Here is an 18826-nt window from a genome sequence, read left to right as displayed (position 1 = left end):
TATCATCTATGTACCCCAGGAAATCTTCCAAAAGAGTGAGCATGGCTTATGAACACAGAGCAGCTTTAGAAGATATCAGAGTGCAGAGGGAGCCTAGAGTACGTTCCTGATCCTTTTCCTGGCCTTCTCTGAGCTTTGTGAACATACTGCAAACAAAAAGGCAATTACCACCAAGAATTCCAGGTTAGAATATGAAACTAAATGCAAGTCACTCTGTGGTGGTTGACCTTCGTATTGACAAGCTGCACAGCTGACACTGGGCAAATCAATTAGGAACTGCATGTGAAACTATGTCTTGAAACCACCACACCTTGGACAGGGATGGCGTTTGCTAGGATTATGAATATTCAATCCTAAGATCAAATTCACAATGCATGTGGACACACTAGGCAAGCTAAGTCTCTACAAAGCCCACACTGGTTGACTATGCTAGACTGAGATACTCAGCAACTGTATGACGTAGCTGTTTTGGCACACCTATCTTGTCATTTAAGGGACACATGTGCAATGGCCTTTACAGCAGGGTGTGGATGACACCAAAAGTGACATGGTCTCCTGTGGTTGGCTAGTGAGCAATGACTGGGGATTTCATCACAGCAAATACACAGTACCAAGGCAGGATCCCCATCACTGGATATAACAGAGCACAAGTGAAAGATGGAGCATGTTCTCTTAGAGGAATTCCCCAGAAGAAAATTACATTCAAATCAAGTAAAAGAAAAGAAAGAAATATAGTTGGCAAATCTCTGAAAACTGTTCAATATTATCAACAATAAAGAGATATCAATTAAGGTAATTACACAATTATCATCTCAAACTAATAAGATGCATAGATAAAATTAAATATACGGTCATGTCTGAGACCACTGCTGAGCGCACATGTGGATTGGTCGTCTCTGCGGTGTAACCTGAAAATGCCTGTCAATAGCATCAAAGCTGTTATTAGTGGCTGTTTAAACCAACAACTCCTGATTAATTGTTCTAATCACTAGAGACATGAAATAAAAGATTTATAGGCTAATCCAATAAAGTATTACTTATAATACTAAAATAAGAGACAGAGCTGTACTGCAAGCTATTAAGGGAGGAAAAGACACAATAGTCCTACCCTGTGGTGATGCCTATGAACAACAATAATCGACATGGCAAGGTATCCCTGAAGGTGCAACAGTGGCACTTAAGACTGGGTGGTAACCAACAGCTGTCTAACTGAACTGAAGGCCTGTTCAGCAGGAAGGAAATCTTATCTGGTACTGTAAACCTAGCCAAGAACACACGCCTAGAAAGGTCAGAGACTCAGACGAGAGCCTAACAAAGTCACTTTACTAAACCAGTATAATTCCTAACTTCATTTAAACACCTGTACCCACAGTAATACGCACCTTTCACTCCTCATCAAAGAAGCTTCATTTCACAGCAGATGGAGACTTTTATAAAACAGCACAGCTAGTCTAAATGCAGAGAACAACCTACTACAGTGTGTCCAGTTGCCATGGACATCTATAACTTAACCCCTGCACCATCAAGGAAGAGGAGATGAAAGACTGTACTAGCCAGAAACACTGTGTCTTTCAGAGATGGCAAGAAGCTCGACAACATGACCACTTAAACAAGACCTGAACAATGGTAACCCCAGTTGACATGCCAAGATGGATGGGGGAAATTTCACAGGGCTACCACCCTAAATGAAGAGTTACATGTGAGAAAAGACTGCTAAGAGAGGGAGAATTACTCTCGCCCAGGGATGAACCCCCTAAATCGTTACCCAATGCCAAGTGGGCAGAACTAAAGAATAATCATAAAAGCAACACTAAAGGGATTCAGCAGGTTGCATTTATTATTTACTTCCATATATGTATGTAACAATAATAATTAAAGAATAAGGAGTCATGAATTTGAAAGAAAGGGGTTGGAGGGAGGACAGGGAAGAGAGAAATGATAAAATTATCATTTTTTAAATCATAAAAAAGAACTGAAGACCTGGTAATAAAGGACTGATAAGAATTTGTTTTATTTCTGTTCTTCCTTCATAAAATGGCATTTGGGGCAGGAGGAAACCAATATGAAGGCTAAAGAAGATGTCTTATAAAAGAGCTTAAGCTATATTTATTGGGGAAAGTTATAAAACAGTGTCTATTATATGGTCAATTTGATGGCCAGGAAAGCCAGTGCCTATAGGGCATGTGTTCCCATGGATTTAAGGGGTATTTATCAAGTTTCCACTCATGTTAATCTCAGGGTGATGGGACTCAAGGTGATCACATTTATTGCCTAATTCTTTTCTACAGTTTCCCTTTTTCTACAGTGCATAGCAATTATACAACCTTAAGGAAGCAATCACCTTTGCAGATTTTCAAAGGGCAAACATCTCTCAGATTGAATGGTCCATGGCCTCTCTGGCCCCATCCACCTATGGAAGACCTGATGCATGAAATGTTCAGCTGGTTCACTCCCTAACCAGTCTTTAGTGTTAGATGGCAATGCACTGTTGCTTCTCGAGCTTTTATCCACCTGATGGAACACACAAACCAAAGTAATGGCCACATAAAAAACACAACCTTTCCAAACTGCTATAAGTGGGTTCCATCCTTCACTTCACCAAGCCATTTCTCAATTCCTGTTTCTTTGCCCATCCATAAAAAAAAAGAACACTCCCAGAGAAAGGTTCACAGAATACACAGTCAAAACACTTGTCAGTGCATCGTCAAGATGTTGCCTTTTAAGAATATATTATACTAAGGAATCAGATATGCCAGGAAATACTGAGATAATGACCCCTCTGGCCGCACCATGAAACAGACTGTGTACAGTACTTGGCTCAAGCGGACTGAGTTCTGCCTACTATCGTCTATTTCTCCATTAATTATGACTGCCTTCCAGGCATGGGATGGACTTGCCACAGACAGGAAGCTGAAGGCTTCCAGCGACACCCACCAATGAGCAGTTAATTTTACATGCAGCACTCAGCAGGGCTGCAGAGTCCCTAGAGGCATAATCATCAATGGGAAAGTGACAGCAGCTTCCCATCACTAAAGTCTCAGGTAGAAAACAAGCTTTCACCTAAAAAAAATCCAGGCATAAATAAGCGATCTGGGAGCCATGATTTCAGAGTCTCAACTGGAGAGTGGAAGGAGGCCCAGAAAAAAAGAGCATAAGGAAGGTAAAAGGAGAAACAGAGTCTCAGGACCACAAAGTACCTTAGTGGTTACAGCCCACACAGAAGGATGCAGACAGCCACTGCTTTATAAGACCTATCACCTCAGAACTGATACTCACAGGCAAAAATTCTACACTGTTTTTCTCCAAGAAAATAACCTCTAAAAGATAAAATAATAATCTTCAAAAATAAAAAGACCTTAAATGCTATAGCATATTTCACTTTTATTTAGCTACACCTCCCTGACACACACACACACACACACACACACACACACACACACACATCAACACTGAGGAAAATAAAATTTTGTCTAGAGGGGAGTGGTTTCTTTAACTCTTCCAAATGAAAAAGACACGAGGTATTACTGCACTTACACTGCCACCTAATCAAATATTTAATAAAAGCTTACAGAACGATACAATTATGTCTTTCCAAACACATTATGATTCATGATTTCTATCTTTATAACTGCTGTATTATGCACACAGTAGGTACTTAATACATGCTTGAGTAGATGAGTGGACAGGTGAGTTAACAGACTGACAGTCTGTAAACCGGCCCTGAGACCCTGCAATGCACACCCTGAAAACCTGACAGATGTGTAGAGCCACAATATGAGTTGCTTTGTAAGGAAATGACAACTTTACAAACCAGGCTTTGGTTCCAGAGACTCTCAAATCTCATGTAACCAGACAACGGCTATCACAGCATCCGTCCTGATTAAGAGTTTAAGAATGGTACTCACTTTTCAGACACATTCTCCTAGAAAGCTGAAACAGGAAGAGTTGCTTCAGTAGAGTGTGTGAACATGAACAGTGACTGTATGAGTCAGTGTGAGTGAGTACATTCGTGTTCAGGAGGAGCGGGGACCACACTCACAGGGTATGAGTATACCATAAGGAAAGGAGGGTAAAAAAAACGTAAGTTGAGACCTGGAATCTGAAGGAGGTCTATTCAGGTTGGCTGCATTCACTGCCCTCGGTAAGCTAGGACTGATCTGCTTGCATGCTGTGGAGACCTGGCTTGCTGGAGGTGAAATGGGTCCCAGTCGCTGAACCATCATGGGACTGCTGGTGACCACTAGATTGTTGCAGCTGCCTTTTCCAATGGACTTGCACTGAGGCCCAAAGCCAAGAGCCCCTAAAAACAAATGAATCAGGTTAGCTTTCACGTCCCTGACATCAGCAATCAATTCATACACATGTGCACATTTACATCAGGGCTCATCTCTAGAAGACAGTCCTTGGATCTTCTCTGTTTAGTAAATTTTTTTTACATGGGATTTCATGTTGCCTAGGCTGCCCTCCAACTTACTGTGTAGCCAAAGATAGCCTTGAGTCTCTGTTCTTCCTGCCTCCACCTCCCAAGTGCTGGTGCTACAAGAGCATCTCTTTAATATTGGTAACACCAAAAAAGCACATGATTCCAAGGCAATAGCTGTAATGCTACTAAGCTTTTCATAATCACCGCTCATCATCAAATGTGGTTCAATGTCACTGTTTAGAAGCGAGAATCATCTGCTGAAAACTATGCTGAAAGTCATAATTTATATCCTTAACGGAAGGGTGAAGGTGACTTGCAAATGGAATCATCTATAGCAAATCACTTCCTTCCTAGAGCAGCTAATATTTTGAATCACACAGCAAATTAAGTAAATACTTCTGGAGAAGGAACAAAAACATTTAACCAATTTGATAGCAAGTCTGTACTTCCCTCTTTAAAAGAGAACTATAGTCAAGATATATCATTTTCCCTCTTCATCCCAGTATGCTGCCATTGGACACACAACAACTTTTTTTTCAATTCAAGATGGGAAACCCATAAAACATTCACTTAGAAAGGTAACTGAATTTAACAATACTTTTGGGTTTTCATTACTTATAATATTCCAATATAAAAATAAAAGTGTGGTACATACCTAAAGGAGAAAGAAATAAAGGCAAAGAAACCCACAAGAATCTGTGTCATTAAAGGGAAGTGAAAGTGGAGAAGAAACGGCTGACATTGCCATGACTCATTGTTTAAAATAACAGTAAAAGCTGAGTCATACTAGACATTCCCTTCGCATTGATGTGCTTTCTCAAACATGTCTGATGACTACCTGGTTGAGTCTCAGTGCCATATACTCTATTCCCAACTCTAACAAATAAAATAAATTTCTCACTAGATTCTCTGACTTTGTCATCACTAAAGTATGTAGAATTTGTCACTGTAACCTTCTTTAGCTCTAGAAAGGAAAATTTCATATTTTGTTTTCCCCCAATTAAACTAAACAACTCTTTTATTTGGCATCAATTTTGGTTACATTTTCTCCTAAGAGCCCCTTGAGACAAAACAGACATGGAAGCTATTGCCATATCCTCATAAACGAAGGTACACCTCAAGTATGCTGGTTGGGCACAGCTCAGTTAGGAGGCAGGAGCTCCATCCACATCAGCGCGGTGGAGCTCAAATCTAGGTGCACATGCATATAACTGCACAGGGAATTATCTATGAAAATGAAATTCCTCATATATTTCCAAGGCATCCACATGTTTTAGTTTGGACTCTAGACCCTCTCTTGAACACTGTCCAAGGTCACCGTCTCCTAAAGAAATTTCTCAGATCTTTCTTCAGATGTACAGGTTTACCTCTCCCTCCTGTTGCAGATTTCTGAACCATTATCTTGAGTCTTCCAAGACCAGCTGGAGACATTCCATTTTTCTGACTAATATGACATTGGACCATCAGGGTTTTTGCCTTCACATCAAGAGTGGAGGATGTGTTTTTTACATGATACTCACAAACTGAGGCTGTCTGAAAATTCTTAATCCTGTGTATTTGCAAATACTCTCTTTTTAACCTTAGAAAAGGCAATGCAGAGGTGCATAGACTAACCTAGGCTATAATGGCCTGAGTTATCTCCTCAGCTTCCACTGCTACTATACGTTTCTATTACAAGTAATATCAGATGTCAAGCATTCAGTCAAAGAGACTGCCATATACTCTCATATAATGAGCTGTCACTTTATGTCTGTTTTATCCTTAATAAAACTATTAACATCTATCTGCCTCTAAAACAAATACATTAGTCACTGTATCCTGTACACACAAGAAATACGACTCAATAACAAATCATATACCTATTTGTCAAATCTAAAATCCTGTGTGTATATACATGTATATCAAAAGCATGAACAATCAATTATTACATTGGTTATATTAAACATATTTATGTTTGTGTGTGTAGTAACAACATGAAGTACCAATTAAATTTGTGTATGCTATCATTACTTCAGAAATGCAATGAGAACATGTATACTTAGAATTAGCAACTGCCTGGTTTAACCCCCAGAAACAGCTGACCAGACAAAGGTTAACTCTGCAATCTCATGCATCTAGCCTGAGCACCTCCAGCATGGGACTGATCAAGACTCCTGAATCTAGGGTGTCAGTGAGGAGGCCTAGGTAATCTATTGAGCCTCGGACCAGCAGATCAGCACCCATCCTGAGTGATACACACGGTCTCTAGGACTGACCCATAGAACAATGTCACGTGCACTCTCACCTTGATACTCTTGAGTCTGAAAGAATCTGAAGCCCTCCCTATATGAAATGACAGACTATGGACACCCCCATGGAGTGCCTCACCCTCCCTGGGGGAATGAGAGGATAACGGGGGGGGGAGTTGGGGGGAGGGCACGGGAGGAGGGGAGGGAAAGGGAGAGGGACCTGGTACTGACTTGTGAAGCAACCTTGTTTCTTATCTAAATTTAAAATGGAAAATAAAAAAAATATTAATAAAATAAAAAACAAAGAATTAGCAACTGCCAAACTTTTACTCAAACCCTTGTCCACAAATGCGTCTGTAATTCATGTATCTAGTGAGCACCTCCCCATCTTCAAGGCTTCAACCCAAAGGTGTGGGCCTGCCTTTCATTCTCACCATCATATGCACAGATCTGAGTGATCTGCTCTTTAGTGAGTGAACCTATTACATTCCCACTACCTCTCATTTTTATGCTTCAAGTCTTAAAAAAATGAAGTTCTTGTTTAACATGTATCTGCTCCCTAACAACCTAGCCTATTTACAAAGCTGTGAATGAATGCATGGAAATTAAATATGGCTACAATGAATATTAAAATGTTATCCAACTACTTTCATGGAAGCCCTCCTAACCATCTTCTGTGAAACATAGGACCATTAAAAAAATATATCCAAATGCAGTCAGCCCATTGATGCTTCTCCACAGTGTAGCTGACCAAGGTGAATGGAAGACAAAGCTGAAGAAAGTAGTAAGTGTACATCTGTTCTCTGGTCCAGGGTGTGGCACTGACCAAGGCTTCCCCTAGAACCCTGTAGCCTAGACTCCCTGTAATGAAGATGCCTCAGTCCATCTCTGCCTAGTAACCTATCACTGTGCATCGTCCCTCCGCCTACTCCAAACCCATGGACCAACTTAAACACCCTCTAAGCACAGAAGAGTGATAGCTTGTGTCAACAGTGAATTTCTCATAAACATGCAGTATTTGTATGCAGTGCTGAGAATGCTCTAGAAAATGGCATCATCTATCTCACAAAGGGAAGTAAACAAGAGCTATAGAACGAGCTACTACAAACCAAGCAGTAAAAGTATAACTCTTTTTCAGAATACCAGACAAGGATCAACTCAGGTCTACTCAGTGTATGAGTGTGGACTCTGGGACAAGCCTGCCTGGTGATCAGGCTCTTTGTGTGACCCAGGCAAACTACTGAATACCTGGAGTCAGTATTTCTATCTTACCATCTACCAAACAAGAAAAGACATCTATGCTGCCTCAAAAGGTGACTTTGCATCTAGTAGTAGCAGCACACACAAAGGACTCAGCACCATAGTAGGTACTGTGGATGTCAGCAGCTACTGTCACTGATGGTATTGTTTCACGCCTGCCTCTGCCTTTCTGTTTCACTCTGTTAGAAAAACGTCTTCACAATTCCTTGCACAAAACAAGATAGGAAATGCTGCTGTTTAATTCTCTGCCCATTTCCAATGTTCTTTCTGTTTTCAGCCTAGAGCCAATTTTTTTAAGCCAGGTGTCATCACAGAGAGAAGTTTGCAACTGGCCAAGTTTGAATGTTCCCTGGCTTGTTGTTCCATAAAAACAAACCATACAGCTTTTCTGACTACCAGATGTGCCAACTACTTGGGCACTAGTTTTCTTTTTGAAATATCACTTATTTTTAGAGACAGCATGGTGTGTGTTTAAAAACGTGTTTACTGCTCAAATAAAGATCTAGAGGATGGTGTTCTGAGTACCACATAGGTTCTAGCCAAGATCACCCCATGCTGGTGGGAAGTCCAAAATCATTTTGCATCTCTGAGTTTCTAAACTGAGTGGTCACTTTAGAAGAGCTGTGATTTTCATGAATGTCTTCATTAGTTGAAAGAGTCTTCTACAAAGCCAAGGTTGATTAGGTCATACTCATCGTAAATAGTTTGCATCTTTCCTAACTGCTTCTGTCTACTCACTGGTTCTCTTAAAATCCACATTGATACAGAGGGCAACAAAAACGAAACACAGATGAGAGGGCAGAGCTGACATAATCAAAGCTTTGCTGTTCTTAATTGCTAATCAACTGGCAGTTACAAAATGCTAACTATGAGCCAGGAAGCCCATGGAGACGGTATTCAAAGGATGGACTAAGTCCCCACTAAGGCCACTTCCTATAGTTTATAAAAATAATTCTTGCCTCTAGGTGAATCATGTGAAATAGCTTTTATCCCATCATAAATGATTTATCCCATCACAGAAGATCAACTTCTAAACAGTTCAGTGCAACACATAGGGTATTTTCAAGGCAAAAATATTAACATTTGATTGGTTCAAGTTCTAAGTCCTGCTCTCATTGGCTATGTGGCAATAGGCAGAGTCCTTGAGATCTCTCTGACCTTGTAGCCTCTTCTAAAATAGGTAATGGTCAGGTCACTTAATGCATGGAATTGCTTTAATGACAACAGGTTAATATTAATATACACACTACCACATTTAAGCATCTGGGTTCTCTATGTAACCTTAAGACCTAGAAAAGGATGCAGAAATATGAAAATACTCTCCAACTTCACCTATGGTCATTTCTTCATCTAACATATGAACTCAAGAGTTTGCTCATACAAATTCTGGGGCCTTTAAGAATAAGTCATAGAGATGACACACACCTTTAATCCCAGCATTCAGGAGGCAGAAGCAGGTGGATCTCTGTGAGTTTGTGACCAGCCTGGTCTACAAGAACTAATTCCAGAACAGTCTCCAAAGCCACAGAGAAACCCTGTCTCAAAAAACCAACCAAACAAACAAAAAAAGAGTGTCATAGATTCCATATTTTTAACCCTTAAATGTATAACCATAATGCAATTATAAAATTCAAAGCATTCAGCAAGGCTATAATACTAGGAAAGAAAATTATGCTCACATATTGCCAATAATACATGTGATGATACATGTAGAGCAACTTGCTTTCTAATGCAGGGTCATAAGTGTAAAGAAAAGTTTTAATCCAGTGGCCCCCAAGATAGATTAGTAAATCACTGGATACCAGAGCACTGGAGATTGACAGAAAAGTTGAAAGGCTAAAGGAAGAAAAGGACAGGCTAGCATCATCAGAGTTGCATCAGAGCACACATCTGCATCACAACCACACCAGCACTAGCTTTATAGTCGTTCCACACTGTGTAAGCTCTCTGTGGCTGCTTTCTGGTTCTACAATGAATTTAATGCTGCAGAACTGTACAGCTGTTAAGAGGGATGAAGGAAGCCGGGTGTTGGTGGCACACACCTTTAATCCCAGCACTCGGGAGGCAGAGGCAGGTGGATCTCTGTTGAGTTCAAGTTAAGCCTGGTCTACAGAGCAAGTTCCAGGACAGCCTCCAAAATCCTGTCTTGAAAAACAAACAAACAAAAAAAGAGGGCTGAAGGAGCTAATATGTGTGATATAGTGTGTGACGCTTACTAAATACTTTGAAAAAGTCAGCTTAATTTGGAGCTGGAAGATAGCTCAGTGGGTAAAGTGCCTGCCTTGCAAATGTGAGGACCTGAGTTCAAACACCAGAATCCATGTGAAAAATGCCAGTAATTCCAAAACTAGGAGATGAAGGCAAACAGGTCCCTAAGACCTCCATATTCATGCACACACATAAACTAGCACACACATGTCCACACACACACATACACAACTTACCTCCATGTTCATGCACACACATGTCCACACACAAATAAACTAGCACACATGTCTGTACACACATAAACTAGCACTCACATGTCCACATACACAACTTACCTCCATGTTCATGCACACACATACACTAGCACACACATACACAACTTACCTCCATGTTCATGCACACACATACACTAGCACACACATACACAACTTACCTCCATGTTCATGCACATACATGTCCACACATAAATAAACTAGCACACATGTCTGTACACACATAAACTAGCCCGCACATATCCATACACACATACACTAGCACACACATACACAACTTACCTCCATGTTCATGCACACACATGCCCACACACACATACCCTAGCACACACATACACAAAAGAGCCCTATGTCATTAAAGAAGCCCTCCTTGCTCTAGTCCTCCCACCGCTCACCAAGAAGCTATCTGTAACTGATGCCCACCAGCAGGAAAAATTTGTTTTCTCCAATGCAGTCTCAAGGGGTAAATGACCCACACATCAGGCCCCATGCCCAGGAGTAGCTGGCCAAGGCAAAAGAGATTCAATATTAGATTTCTTTGTTTGGGCTTTTTTTTTGTCTCTCTGTGTGTGTGTGTGTTTTGCTTGTATATTTTTGTTCCTGGTTTTTGGGGGGACTGTGCATGATTTTTGTTTGTGGTTTTTAAAGAGAGAAGGGGCATGAAGTTGTGTGGGTGAGGAAGTGGGGAGGGAATAGAAAAAGCGTGATCAGAATATGAAATTTTTTCAATAAAAATTAAGAGAAAGAAAGAACTGTCTCCATGACCATTTTATATTGTCTCTAGAATTTCTTTTCCCTTAAGTACCAAGGGACTAATGATGACAACTCACAGTGCATGAGACACATACATAGACACAGATCGCACACACACACTCACACACCGACACACCGACACACACACACACACACACACACACACACACACACACACACACACACACACCAGCCCAGTCCTTTCTGGGATGGACTCCAGCTTCACACCACTCTTCAGCTCACTGCTTCAGAAAGAATCTGACTGTTTAGGACTAAGGTGTTAATCTCAAGTGAAATGCTGCCAGTACAACAAAGCATTAGTACAGAAATTTTCCCCAGTTCTAATTTTTAAAAAATCTGAATGTATTATCTTTGGCCTTTATTTATTTACAGGTTGTCTGCACATGTGTATAGTTGTATGCATATGTGTAGGTGTGCATGTCATGGGACTCATATGGAAATCAGAAAACAACGTGGAAGTCAGTTCTCATCTTCCATCTGGGGACTCTAACCCAGGCTGTCGAGAATGACAGCAAGAGCCTTCAGCTGCTGAGTCATCTCACTGGTCCCAGAAACAGTATTTTCTTAAACGTCTCAATAAACCTTTCATTGCACAAGCAAAGTTTTCACAAGTCTAGTCCTTCCTTTGTTCCTGGTGATCACAAAATTGAGGCATAGCTGGAAACCAATCTGGGTCATTCTGAAGTAACATTTCTGCAACTTTGAAGCTAAAATTTTTACCACTGTTTCTAGTTCTAAACACTTAAACACCCCTGCATGGCATGGTTTCCTTAAAACAATCCACAGAAAAGTGCAATATAAAAAAGAACTCCTTTAAAAATACCTTGTGAGAATTGTTTTAAATACATATGGGTGTTCTCTCTCTCTCTCTCTCTCTCTCTCTGTCTCTCTCTCTCTCTCTCTCTCTCTCTCTCTCTCTCTCTCTGTGTGTGTGTGTGTGTGTGTGTGTGTAATGCCCATGGGGGCCAGAAGAGGGCTCAATCCCTGGAACTGTAGTCACAAGTGGTTGCTAGCCACCATATAGATGATGGGAATCAGAACCTAGGTCCTCTGGAAGAGCAGTCAGTATCTTAACCATTGAACCATCTCTCCAGACTCTAAGTGAAGACCCATACCACTTTGGAAAGTGCACAAATTGCATGGGAGAAGGTGGCTGTCATCCACAAGCAGATTGTGGATGGAACCTTGGCCATTTAGTAGTTAATAGAACATTTCAGGTTCCTCTCCAAGACATCTCAAAGGATTACCAAGAACGAACACACACACTCTGCTCAGTCAAGACTTTGGGCTGTGATTATCACCACTGTAGTACAGAACAATTTTTAAGTAATGCAAACTGAGTAGTAATGGCAGAAATGATTATTAGGAATCCCAAAAAGTACTAACACCTCTTGCTAATTTCTCATGCTCTAAGAAAGGAGCTGCCCAGTCTTTTTCTAACGTAGAGGCAAATATAGTAGGAAAGTGTAGCTCAAGAAACTGTTGGGGCTTTCTGATATGGATAAACTTAGCCAGAAGGACAGAAATACCCATACAAGGTAAGCTTTACCAGGTAGATATGTAGCAATAAGGTTTCCCCAGACAGAGTGGACAAGAAGGTCCAATTCTAGAGCCAAGACAGAAGAAAGAGCACTGGGGATGTCACTAAAAACTCTGCCCTTACAATCTGTCCTCCATCAATACAAAAGGATTCTCTAATAAGGTAGAAATGGTCTATATACCGTGACAACCCCCATAGGTTCCAAACTATGTTTAGGATTCAAGCATATGTATTTTAGGCCCCAGATTTATTAACTTAGCATATATAGAAGCATTGGTTAGATTATAATAGTGACTTCTCTTGGGGATCACATTTATTTACATTTCAAATAATATGCATTAAAGTTAAATGATGTAGATGTACATATAAAACCAAGATGTCTTCATGTCTGCCCAGTTGCAGCAAAATTCTTGTAAGAGACTCAACTCAAACAGCCAAATGTGTATCCTTCCACATGTCTAAGTTCCTCAAATATGAATATGCATGCTCTAATTCTGCAAGCAATATGATTTATCATACATTGCCCCCATCTGTTCTTAAGAGAAACTATGAAAATATAGCTATTTTAATAAAGTCTCAAAGCAAATGTTGAAATAAATCTACCTTTATGGCACAAATCCCTGTCGTATAATGAAATATGGGTGTTCACCAATAATATAGTACATAACTTGGGCAAGCTCCTTTCTCTTTTCTCAGAGGGGGTAAGCATGAGATACTCAAGAAAACTTTGAAAAGCACATGATTTTCACCTGAGAGGGATGGACAAGATTCTCCAGGGGCCCATGATGACTGGACTGGTCACTGGATCCAGGTCATCCCTGGATCCCCTCTGAGCCCTTCAAGAAGTGGAAACAATAAACTCATGAATAGAAACCATACAAGGCTTACTGTGGAGTATTTAAACAAATATGCCATATCTCCCTGCTAAAACACAGCACTGACCATGAAGTGAACGTATATAAGTGTATAGTGTGTCATTCTAAGATCCAGAAAGGCCGGATAAATGCCTAGAAATGCCAAAGAATAGGAATGGGAATGACAGCATTAGCAGGTGCTCAGAACTGCACACAACCCATGGGAGATAAGAAACACGGAGTATAGCATCCTGTCATTGCGGAGCTGACAATCTACTGACATCACACAGACTCACCCGGGAGCCATCAGATAAGGTTAATGCTCTGTGCAGGACTGAATATGAAGCTAAATTGCAGACAGGAGTTTGAAGAAGAAAGAGAGCAGTTACTATGTTATAGGTAATTCACTGAAGATGATTAACCTAGAGACATCTCTCAAAGTTCTTTGGAATTTCCAAAGGTGTGTCACTTAAGTGGCAAAAGAAGAAACTTCTGGAGGTGCCCATGATCAAACAACTTCAAAATAACGTAATAAAACAAAGATTACATATTTTTACTGAAAGGTTTCTCATAGTTCTTACAATGCACATAATAATCTTTCAGAGGAACAAATTGTAGACAAAATATATTTGCTGGGGAAACTGAATTTTTAAGGGCTCTTCCTCCTTGGGGAGTCACTCAAGAATAACATTATAAAAACAATAAAGGAAGAAAAGACACATGGATGAAAAAGAAGTGACAGGCTGCAGCCATGGAAGTGAACAAAGGGGAGCAGGCTTCCTGTCATAGGTGTCTCCAGCACAAAGCAAGGGAAGAGCTAGAGTTCCAGGCGTCAGTTCAGTTAGTACAAAAGACCTGGGTCATTGTTGGGATCTGAAACTATCGGGAGCTCATAGAAACCTAGGAGGGTGGCATAAGAGGAGACTTTGGGTCAGTGAGATGTGCCCTTGAAGGGGATTGTGGGCCTTGGTCTCTTCCTTCTCCTTTTTCACTTCCAAATGGGTCTGCTCCAGTGTTAACACACTCACCTCAAACCTTACCAGAGGCCCACCATGGGCAACGGAACCACTGTGTACTGAATGTTTCCAAACCGCAAGTCAAAATAACCTATTCTCTTTGGAGGTTAATTACCTTTAAGTGTTTGTTAAAGGAACAGAAAGCTGACACAATCTGATGTTAAAGCAGGATGTTTCATGTCATCAGTGATTCCATACCAGGCTATAAGTTAGCATCACAAGGGTTATTTCCTGAAAATTGTAAATTTCTAAACTCTGCTCTGGGCCCACTAACCAGATAACATTGGCATAACTGGCTCCCTAACATTGGGGACTCTGTGCTTTGACATAACTGGCTGTCTGACATTGGAGGTTCCGTGCTAGAACAGATAATACATGCAACTAGGAGTTCACCCAAGAGTAAACTCTCCAAGGCATGAGGAAGGCAAGCAGCCATGGGAGAAACGGAAAGTAGAAAGTAGACAGTGAAAAAGGCCCAGTGTGGGCAATGAAGATTCAGAAAGCAATGGTTATAGAAGCCCAAGTTTAAGGTGTGGTCCATCATATAAAGTCTATCCTGTGACTCCTTCCCAAAGTAGACCAATAAATAGGCCAAATCCTAACCCCAAGAAGAGTCCTACAAATCGTATAATCCTACGAACATGTCTTCGGGACTCAGTTTGATTCTCTTTATTTCACAAGGGTATAATTTTTACATCAGCATGCTTCCAGCTTTAGTCAGCATTACAGGAATGTTGCCCACAGAGTATGGAATCACCAGTCCTACTCATTTTATTTAATGTCTATATTACATGGAGTCACATTTATACCTAAGACATTGAAAACTGTTCTATGCTTGTCTGTAACTCTAGTAACCCCGCTTTCTGGGCATCAGCCCTCATCTTGTTTCCCACACTGCTGAGCACTTCTGGTAAGATGTTGCAAAGAATTCATAGCTCCCAGACAACTCATAAAGATGGAAGATAGATTCACATTGTTCCTGGGGTTTATATTCTAAAGTCCCATCCCTCGGCCATTATACATCAATTATCAACTAATTAGTAGAGAGGGCCTCTGCTGACCCTCCTGTCTTCCTTTGTAATGATTTTCCAAGTTAACTGAAGCCTCTCTGCTCCACAGAGACACTTAGTATAGCAAGAGTGTTAAATAAAGTTCACCCACAATTAGCCTCAAAAACCAAAGAGGAAATATAAGCACGTTTTACTGCTTTCCCCTTGACAATATTTCCAACAATCCCACAGGAAGAGATCAGATGTATTTGTTAAATAAGCAAATCATTACTCTCAAAAACTGAAATGCTAGCACAGGCTCAATTTAGTGATTTATTGCTTGTAGGTCAGTTATCTGTTTACCATGTCCCTTCTCAGCTACATTAGATACTTCAATGGAGTTTCTGTTCATAGACAAGTCAGGCAGTTCCTGCCTACATTCTAACAATGGCTTACACCAAAGCCTATAGGATTGTGGCAATGTATGAAGGTAGCATTACTTAGAATATGATTTGCACAAACACCAGAAAGAATGAGAGTAAAGTGTACTTTAGGTGGAGAAAACTGCCTTGGTCGCCCCAAGGCCATGACTAGTCACACTGACCTATTGTAGACTTGGCACTGTGATGTGTCATGGAATCTCAGGCTATCAGGACAAGATTTCTACAAAATCTTCTAGAAGACTAGATGGAGTTTAAACTAACAGAGAAAAATGTAAGCAACATCCAGTCTTGAATTAAGTTACCTATATGCTGAGTACAGAAAAGAACACAGACAAACAAAAAGTATCTGTATGATCTTGGTGGGAAAGATGACACGCCTCTCACTCAGCCTCTCCATGGCTGGGGGGTGGGGTGGAAGACAGGATGAACAATGAGAGGAGCAGAGAGAGGAGAGAGGCAAGAGCAGAGAAAGCACCGTGAAGGTCACACAGGAGACAATGTGAGTGACGTAGATGAAGCCAGAGAGGATTCACTTACAAGCTGCATGACCATAGGCAAGTTCCTGAAACTCTCTGTGCCTTTGCTGCCCATTTGGAAAATGGAGTGATAACTGCTCCCACCTTCATAAGGCTGTTTGAAGAACTGAATAAATCAAATATGTAAAAATATGCAATCTACTCCCATGTTTGTCCAGCACACAGTACGTACACATAAGCCTTTAGGAGTCCTGTTCTTGCTAAAGAACTGCACACCTTCAAGCCCAGGCACCAAAACTACAGCGGGTTTCACACTTAGGTATGATGGTGATTATAAAGAGGGCAGTCTGACTACTTTCACAAAATGTGGAGGCAGGGCGGAAACTGAAGGCAGAACCAAGCTAGGAAGACTGCCACGAACTCTGGATGAGGTCTAGGAAGAGGTAAGCAGAACCGAAAGGACTAACCCAGTATGAGAGGAGACAAGGAGAGTGGAGGAGGAATGGGGGACACACAAGTGCAGGCACAGAAGGTTCCAGATCCTCCTTTCATAACTCAAAGTCATAAATCTCCTAAGTGTGCTATTTTTTCTCAAGCTAATCCAAACCAAAAATTACAAGGGAAAACTGCAATGTCACCTACTAGCCACCTACAAGTGACTAGTGACTGTCACCTACTAGTGACCAGATGAAACAATGGGTAGGACCCCTCTGTCAGAAAGCCACAGCTCATTAAATATTTGCTACATAATAGATAAAGAGCATGGTCTGTAGACAATGAAGAAAGCAGATGTACTTCGAAGCCATAAATAAAGTTAAGAAATTCCCTCTTGAGGACTGATGAGCAAGGGGTCAAGACTGGGCTGGTGAAACCCACAGAAACAGCTGACCTGAACAAATGGGAAGCTCTTGAACCCCAGACTGTTGGCTGAGAGGCCAGTATGGGACTGATCCAGACACCCTGACTGTGGGTGTCAGTGAGGAGACCTAGGCAATCTATAGGGCCTCGGGTAGTAGATCAGTATTTATCCCTGGCACACAAATGGACTTTGGGTGCCCATCCCACAATGAGGGATGTTCTCTCAGCCTGGACTCTTGAAGGAGGGTCTAGGCCCTGCCCTGAACGAAATGAGAGACTCTGGAAATCCCCCTTGCAGACACATAAATGCCTCACCCTCCCTGGGGAATGGAGTGGGGATTAGAGGGCCTGGTGGGGAGGGGGATCCGGGGAGGAGGGGAGGGAGAGGGAGCTGGTATTAACATGTGAAGCAAACTTGTTTCTAATTTAAATTAAAAAAACTCTTCAAAAAAGAAAAAAAATCCCTCTTAAACAGATGTGCTTGTGATAGTCAAGAACAATGAGGCTCCTGGTAGGCACATTACAACAGCTGGAAATACCAGTTTGCCCCTATGTCCATACTCCCTCCCTCTCAAAGTATGCTACAGGGAGAAGCTCTTCCATTCTCTGTCTGCTTGGAGGAGAGCACCCCCACCAGGATGCACTCTGTGAGATTTTAGTAGGCTCAGGAATGCTCCAGAAGTGGATGGCATAATGATGGGATAAAACTACATCTTGTTTTGTAACACTTTCCTTCAAAATTGAAACATTCCATCCGTAGGAGCTCCATCTGTAGGAGCTCCTTAGGCAGGAAGGTAAACAAAAAAGCTTCAGGAAGTCCCTGAAACTGACCAGAGTCTCAAGGCCGCTATCCATCAGGGTAAACTATAAAGGCTGAGAGTGCTGCTCAGAACAGCCAAGCTACCTGGAAGAGCTTCAGACCTACTGAAGCACCCAGAAGGGTCACTCTCTCCAACCTATTGAGCTGCCTCCAGGCTGCTCAGTGGCTCCAGCTCCTAGCTTGTGTGTGTGTGTGTGTGTGTGTGTGTGAAAAAAACTGCATTTTCTGCTCATTTGTGGGGTGTTGTCATTGCAGAATATCAAGGTACCTCAATATTCCACCAATCATAGAAATGGGAGCAAACATGCTTTTATTCAAAGAACTGTTTATTATTATATATCTATGAGTTGAAATATTAAGTCACATCAACTCCAATTTCATTTAAAATTATAGCAGTAATTTTAAGCCTGAAACAACTACCTTTTGCATAAGAACTGTATCCCTGTATAAAACAATGCAATGTTAACCAGACTACCAAAATGTAAAAACAATATTCAAATATCACAAATCACAACTCAAAAGCAACCTGGCTGGATCCTACATACTGTAAGTTACCTCCTGTTTCTTTCATTTGATATTATGTGTGAACTCAGAAAAGAAACAGAACCTACGCATCTCTATGCACAACTCAAGTCAGTAATAAAGTGACTGTGACTGCCATACCT

General features: G+C 41.1%; 1 protein-coding gene across 1 annotated transcript in view; it reads right to left on the bottom strand.

Annotated features, from left to right (window-relative positions):
- Glis3 (GLIS family zinc finger 3) overlaps nucleotides 1-18826 on the bottom strand; it is a 407081-nt gene that overhangs the window by 276182 nt on the left and 112073 nt on the right. Inside the window, 1 exon segment of the mRNA XM_040745944.1 lies at nucleotides 4093-4300. Coding sequence (XP_040601878.1) covers nucleotides 4093-4300 — 208 coding nt within the window.

This window comes from Mesocricetus auratus, unplaced genomic scaffold, assembly GCF_017639785.1.
Source record: "Mesocricetus auratus isolate SY011 unplaced genomic scaffold, BCM_Maur_2.0 Super-Scaffold_4256, whole genome shotgun sequence".
NCBI lineage: Eukaryota > Metazoa > Chordata > Mammalia > Rodentia > Cricetidae > Mesocricetus > Mesocricetus auratus.
The sequence above is the reverse complement of the archived record's forward strand: the minus strand, read 5'-3'. Positions and strand labels throughout refer to the sequence as shown.